This window comes from Petromyzon marinus, chromosome 69 (genome assembly GCF_048934315.1).
Source record: "Petromyzon marinus isolate PM22_M1 ecotype Great Lakes invasive population chromosome 69, UKy_Petmar_22M1.pri1.0, whole genome shotgun sequence".
Classification (NCBI taxonomy): domain Eukaryota; kingdom Metazoa; phylum Chordata; class Hyperoartia; order Petromyzontiformes; family Petromyzontidae; genus Petromyzon; species Petromyzon marinus.
The window spans coordinates 8355346-8362845 of record NC_133735.1 but is presented as its reverse complement, the minus strand read 5'-3'; the positions used below and the strand labels follow the sequence as shown (position 1 = coordinate 8362845).

The following is a 7500-nucleotide window of genomic DNA, read 5'->3' as shown; positions in this document are numbered from 1 at the left end:
ATCTACAACAACATCAACAACATCACCACCATCTACAACAACATCAACAACATCACCACCATCTACAACAACATCAACAACATTACCACCATCTACAACAACATCAACAACATCACCACCATCTACAACAACATCAACAACATCACCACCATCTACAACAACATCAACAACATCATCACCACCACCATCACCACCACCACCACCACAATCACCACCACAATCACCACCACAATCACCACCACAATCACCACCACAATCATCACCACAATCATCACCACCATCACGACCACCATCACCACCACCATCACCAACATCACCAACACCACCACCGCCAACACCATCACCACAACCGCCTACACCATCACCACCATCACCACTACCATCATCATTACCAACATCACCACCATCATCACCAACATCACCACCATCATCACCACCAACACCACCACCAACACCACCACCAACACCACCACCAACACCATCACAACCACCAACACCATCACCACCACCATCACCACCATCACCATCACCACCACCATCACCACCACCATCACCACCATCACCACCACCATCACCACCATCACCACCAACACCATCACCACCACCACCATCACCACCATCACCACCATCATCACCTGCAAATGACCAGTCGGGTAAATCGGCCAGCGGTCCGTAGCCTCCGCCATCAGGGGAGAGTCCGTGCCTGCAGCACAGACAAAGGTGCCCCGTGTAGCCTTAACAGACTGCTGGGGCAAGTGTTGTGAGTAGCGCCTATAGACACACACAGACAAAGGTCCCCCGTGTAGTCTTAACAGACTGCTGGGGCAAGTGCTGTGAGTAGCGTCTGTAGACACACAGACAAAGGTGCCCCGTGTAGCCTTAACAGACTGCTGGGGCAAGTGCTGTGAGTAGCCTCTATAGACACACAGACAAAGGTCCCCCGTGTAGCCTTAACAGACTGCTGGGGCAAGTGCTGTGAGTAGTGCCTATAGACACAGAGACAAAGGTGCCCCGTGTAGCCTTAACAGACTGTTGGGGCAAGTGCTGTGAGTAGTGCCTATAGACACACAGACAAAGGTGCCCCGTGTAGCCTTAACAGACTGCTGGGGCAAGTGCTGTGAGTGTGGTGGTGAGTGTGGTGGTGGAGAGTGTAAGGATGAGTGTAAGGGTGAGTGTGGTGGTGAGTGTGGTGGTGGTGAGTGTGGTGGTGAGCGTGGTGAGGGTGGTGGTGAGGGTAAGGGTGAGCGTGGTGAGTGTGGTGGTGGTGGTGAGGGTGGTGAGGGTGGTGGTGAGTGTGGTGGTGAGTGTGGTGGTGAGCGTGGTGAGTGTGGTGGTGGTGAGGGTGGTGAGGGTGGCGAGGGTGGTGAGTGTGGTGGTGAGCGTGGTGAGTGTGGTGGTGGTGAGTGTAGTGAGTGTGAGTGTAAGGGTGAGTGAGTGAGCGTGGTGGTGGTGAGCGTGGTGGTGGTGAGTGTAAGGGTGAGTGAGGTGGTGAGTGTAAGGTGAGTGTGAGTGTGGTGAGCGTGGTGGTGGTGAGTGTGGTGGTGAGTGTGAGTGTGGTGGTGGTGAGCGTGGTGGTGGTGAGCGTGGTGGTGGTGAGCGTGGTGGTGGTGAGTGTGAGTGTGGTGGTGTGGTGACTGTGAGTGTGGTGGTGGTGGTGAGTGTGGTGGTGAGCGTGGTGAGGGTGGTGGTGAGGGTAAGGGTGAGCGTGGTGAGTGTGGTGGTGGTGAGGGTGGTGAGTGTGGTGGTGGTGAGCGTGTTGAGTGTGGTGGTGATGAGTGTGGTGGTGGTGAGTGTGGTGGTGGTGAGCGTGGTGGTGGTGGTGGTGGTGAGTGTGGTGGTGGTGAGTGTAAGGGTGAGTGTAAGAGTGAGTGTAAGGGAGAGTGTGAGTGTGGTGGTGAGTATGATGGTGGTGAGTGTGGTGGTGGTGAGGGTGGTGAGGGTGGTGAGTGTGGTGGTGGTGAGTGTGGTGGTGGTGAGTGTGGTGGTGGTGAGTGTGGTGGTGGTGAGTGTGGTGGTGAGTGTGGTCGTGGTGAGTTGTGGTGGTGGTGAGTGTGGTCGTGGTGAGTGTGGTGCTGAGGGTGGTGGTGAGTGTAAGGGTGAGTGTGGTGAGTGTGGTAGTGGTGAGTGTAGTGAGTGTGGTGGTGGTGAGTGTAAGGGTGAGTGTAAGGGTGAGTGTGATGGTGAGTGTGGTGGTGATGAGTGTAGTGGTGGTGAGGGTGGTGCGTGTGGTGGTGGTGGTGAGTGTGGTGGTGAGCGTGGTGAGTTGTGGTGGTGGTGAGTGTGGTGGTGGTGAGTGTGGTGCTGAGGGTGGTGGTGGTGAGTGCAAGGGTGAGTGTGGTGAGTGTGGTGGTGGTGAGTGTAGTGAGTGTGAGTGTAAGGGTGGTTGAGTGTGGTGAGTGTAGTGAGTGTGGTGGTGAGTGTGGTGGTGAGGGTGGTGAGTGTCGTGGTGAGGGTGGTGAGTGTGGTGGTGGTGAGTGTAAGGGTGAGTGTAGTGGTGAGTGTAGTGGTGAGTGTAAAGGTGAGTGTGGTGGTGAGTGTGGTGGTGGTGAGTGTGGTGACTGTAAAGGTGAGTGTAAGTGTGGTGAGTGTAAGGGTGGTGAGGGTGAGTGTAGTGGTGAGTGTAGTGCTGAGTGTAGTGAGTGTAAAGGTGAGTGTAGTGGTGAGCGTGGTGACTGTAGTGGTGAGTAATGGTGAGTAGTGGTGAGTGTAGTGGTGAGTAGTGGTGAGTGTAGTGGTGAGTAGTGGTGAGTGTAGTGGTGAGTAGTGGTGAGTGTAGTGGTGAGTAGTGGTGAGTGTAGTGAGTGTTAGGGTGAGTGTAGTGGTGAGTGTGCTAGTGGTGAGTAGTGGTGAGTGTAGTGGTGAGTAGTGGTGAGTGTAGTGGTGAGTAGTGGTGAGTAGTGGTGAGTGTACTAGTGGTGAGTAGTGGTGAGTGTGCTAGTGGTGAGTAGTGGTGAGTGTACTAGTGGTGAGTGTAGTGGTGAGTGTACTAGTGGTGATTAGTGGTGAGTGTACTAGTGGTGAGTAGTAGTGGTGAGTAGTGGTGAGTAGTGGTGAGTGTACTAGTGGTGAGTAGTGGTGAGTGTGCTAGTGGTGAATGTTCTAGTGGTGAGTGTACTAGTGGTGAGTGTACTAGTGGTGAGTAGTAGTGGTGAGTAGTGGTGAGTGTACTAGTGGTGAGTAGTAGTGGTGAGTAGTGGTGAGTAGTAGTGGTGAGTAGTGGTGAGTGTACTAGTGGTGAGTGTACTAGTGGTGAGTGTACTAGTGGTGAGTAGTGGTGAGTGTAGTGGTGAGTGTACTAGTGGTGAGTGTAGTGGTGATTAGTGGTGAGTATTGGTGAGTAGTGGTGAGTGTAGTGGTGAGTAGTGGTGAGTGTAGTGGTGAGTGTACTAGTGGTGAGTGTAGTGGTGAGTAGTGGTGAGTAGTGGTGAGTGTACTAGTGGTGAGTAGTGGTGAGTAGTGGTGAGTAGTAGTGGTGAGTGTAGTGGTGAGTAGTGGTGAGTGTACTAGTGGTGAGTAGTGGTGAATGTACTAGTGGTGAGTGTAGTGGTGAGTAGTGGTGAGTGTAGTGGTGAGTGTACTAGTGGTGAGTGTAATGGTGAGTAGTGGTGAGTAGTGGTGAGTGTACTAGTGGTGAGTAGTGGTGAGTATTGGTGAGTAGTGGTGAGTAGTGGTGAGTGTGCTACTTGATTCTCCAGTCCTGGATGCTGAGCGCCGCCGTGGTTGAGGACAGAAATCGCGGTGACGTCGCCATGGCAACACGGAACCGCACCAGCCCTGCCCACATCAACAACATCAACATCACCATCAACATCACCATCAACATCACCAACATCATCAACATCATCAACAACAACACCAACATCAACAACATCATCAGCAACATCACCATCATCAACATCATCATCATCAACATCATCATCAACAACAACACCAACATCAACATCAACAACATCATCAGCAACATCACCATCATCAACATCATCATCAACATCACCAACATCAACATCAACAACATCACCATCATCACCATCAACAACATCAAACATCAACATCATCAACAACAACAACAACATCACCAACATCAACATCATCAGCAACATCACCATCATCAACATCATCATCATCATCAACATCACCATCAACAACATCAACAACATCACCATCATCAACATCAACAACATCAAACATCAACATCATCAACAACAACATCAACATCATCAACAACAACACCAACATCAACAACATCATCAGCAACATCACCATCATCAACATCATCATCAACATCACCATCAACAACATCACCATCAACAACATCAACATCAACAACATCACCATCATCAACAACATCAACAACATCAACATCATCAACAACAACAACAACATCACCAACATCAACAACATCAACAGCATCAACAGCATCATCAGCAACATCACCATCACCATCATCAACAACATCATCACCAACATCATCACCATCACCAACAACCCATAGACTCACACAGAGACCCATAGACTCAGAGACTCATAGACTCACACAGAGACAAATAGACTCAGACAGAGACCCATAGACTCACATAGAGACCTATAGACTCGCACAGAGACCCATAGACTCACACAGAGACCCATATACTCAGATAGAGACCCATAGACTCAGAGAGAGACCCATAGACTCACATAGAGACCTATAGACTCACACAGAGACCCATAGACTAACGCAGAGACCCATAGACTCAGATAGAGACCCATAGACTCACACAGAGACAAATAGACTCACACAGAGACCCATAGACTCACACAGAGACCCATAGACTCAGATAAAGACCCATAGACTCACGCAGAGACCCATAGACTCACACAGAGACCCATAGACTCACACAGAGACCCATAGACTCAGATAGAGACCCATAGACTCACAGAGACAAATAGACTCAGAGACCCACAGACTACTCACACAGACGACTACTCACACAGAGACCCACAGACTACTCACACAGAGACCCATAGACTACTCACACAGTAGAGACCCATAGACTACTCACACAGTAAAGACCCATAGACTACTCACACAGACTCATAGACTACTCACACAGAGACCCATAGACTACTCACACAGTAGAGACCCACAGACTACTCACACAGAAGAGACCCACAGACTACTCACACAGTAGAGACCCACAGACTACTCACACAGTAGAGACCCACAGACTACTCACACAGTAGAGACCCACAGACTACTCACACAGTAGAGACCCACAGACTACTCACACAGTAGAGACCCACAGACTACTCACACAGTAGAGACCCACAGACTACTCACACAGTAGAGACCCACAGACTACTCACACAGTAGAGACCCACAGACTACTCACACAATAGAGACCCACAGACTACTCACACAGTAGAGACCCACAGACTACTCACACAGTAGAGACCCACAGACTACTCACACAGTAGAGACCCACACGTGTACACCTGAGCAAGAAGTGTATATTGGCCAAGGTCATCATCAGCTGCAGCACGACATCAACGTGCACGACTCCCAACACAAACCCCATTGCCCGTAAGCTCACCGCCATCGCGTGAACATCATCAGCCAACCATCAAATCATCACCACCATCAACAACACCAGCCAGCCACCACCATCAACATCATCAACATCACCACCATCAACATCACCACCATCAACATCACCACCATCAACATCACCAGCCAGCCATCAAATCATCACCACCATCAACATCACCAGCCAGCCACCACCATCAACATCATCAACATCACCACCATCAACATCACCAGCCAGCCATCAAATCATCACCACCATCAACAACACCAGCCAGCCACCACCATCAACATCATCAACATCACCACCATCAACATCACCACCATCAACATCACCACCATCAACATCACCACCATCAACATCACCACCATCAACATCACCACCACCATCAACATCACCAGCCAGCCATCAAATCATCACCACCATCAACATCACCAGCCAGCCAGCCACCACCAACAACATCACCACCATCAACATCACCACCATCATCAACAACACCACCATCTTCAACATCACCAGCCAGCCACCACCATCAAAATTACCACCACCATCAACAACATCAACATCACCAGCCAGCCACCACCATCAACATCACCACCATCAACATCACCACCACCATCAACAACATCACCAGCCAGTCACCACCATCAACTTCACCATCAACATCATCACCACCACCACTATCACCACCATCAACATCACCACCACCATCATCAACATTACCACCACTATCAACACCACCATCAACATCACCACCATCAACATCACCACCACCATCATCAACATCACCATCAACATCACCATCACCACCATCATCAACATCACCACCACCACCATCTTCAACATCACCAGCCAGCCATCAAATCATCACCACCATCAACATCACCAGCCAGCCACCACTATCAACATCACCACCATCTTCAACATCACCAGCCAGCCATCAACATCATCACCACCATCAACATCACCAGCCAGCCACCACCATCAACATCACCACCATAAACATCACCACCACCATCAACATCACCAGCCAGCCACCACCATCAACATCACCACCACCATCACCATCAACATCACCACCACCATCAACATCACCACCACCATCATCACCACCACCATCACCACCACCATCAACATCACCAGACAGCCACCACCATCACCACCGCTATCCATGCTCGATCCACCGCTAGACGAAGGCCTGCTTTTCTGTCCCCCTTCACAAGGCCCACGCCGCGAAACGCCGCGCACCACACAGGCGGTTCGTGGGGACCAGAAGGAGCACGGCCCAGACATTGCGAGACATCACCAGCCAGCCACGTCAACAACACAACAATAACACAACAACAATAACACAACAACAATAAAAGTGTAAATCTAAAGGTCAAGGCGAGTCACCTGCCCACGCCTGTGTCAGCCTGGGCGCCGCCATCTTGGTAAGGGGGTGACAAATTTTTTTGTACGTCACGTGACTCGACGTGGGGTGGGGTCTCGGGTGAGGATCCCACGTGACTGACGGGCTGTGGGGTCCCACGTGACTCTAGGGGAGGGTGGCGAAGTACCTTGGATCCCACGTGACTCGCTGGCTGTGGGGCCCCACGTGACTGGGGGAGGGTGGGGGGGGTATTTTGGGTCCCACGTGACTCGCGGGATGTGGGGTCCCACGTGACTCTGGGGGAGGGTGGGGGGGGTTTGCTTGGGTCCCACGTGACTCTGGGGGAGGGTGGGGGGTTTTCTTGGGTCCCACGTGACTCTGGGGGAGGGTGGGGGGGTATTTTGGGTCCCACGTGACTCGCGGGATGTGGGATCCCACGTGACTCTGGGGGAGGGTGGGGGAGTTTTCTTGGGTCCCACGTGACTCTGGGCGGAGGGTGGGGGGATACCTTGGGACCCACGTGACTGGGGGAGGGTGGGACGGATATACCTTGGGTCCCACGTGACT

General features: G+C 51.5%; 1 protein-coding gene across 2 annotated transcripts in view; it reads right to left on the bottom strand.

Moving 5' to 3' along the window:
- The window catches only part of LOC142906715 (large ribosomal subunit protein mL52-like), a 13265-nt gene extending 6163 nt beyond the window's left edge, over window positions 1–7102 (bottom strand). The window contains exons 1-3 of one of the 2 annotated variants that reach the window (XM_076055083.1): window positions 6957–7102; window positions 3684–3774; window positions 636–703 (exon numbers count right to left, since the gene is read on the bottom strand). In XM_076055083.1, coding sequence (XP_075911198.1) covers window positions 636–703; window positions 3684–3774; window positions 6957–6990 — 193 coding nt within the window. In that variant the 5' untranslated portion in view covers window positions 6991–7102. Of the gene's footprint in view, window positions 1–635; window positions 704–3683; window positions 3775–6809; window positions 6893–6956 lie in introns of those variants that run through there. The other variant, XM_076055082.1, reaches the window with a different exon arrangement.
- Window positions 7103–7500: the final 398 nt, after the last annotated feature.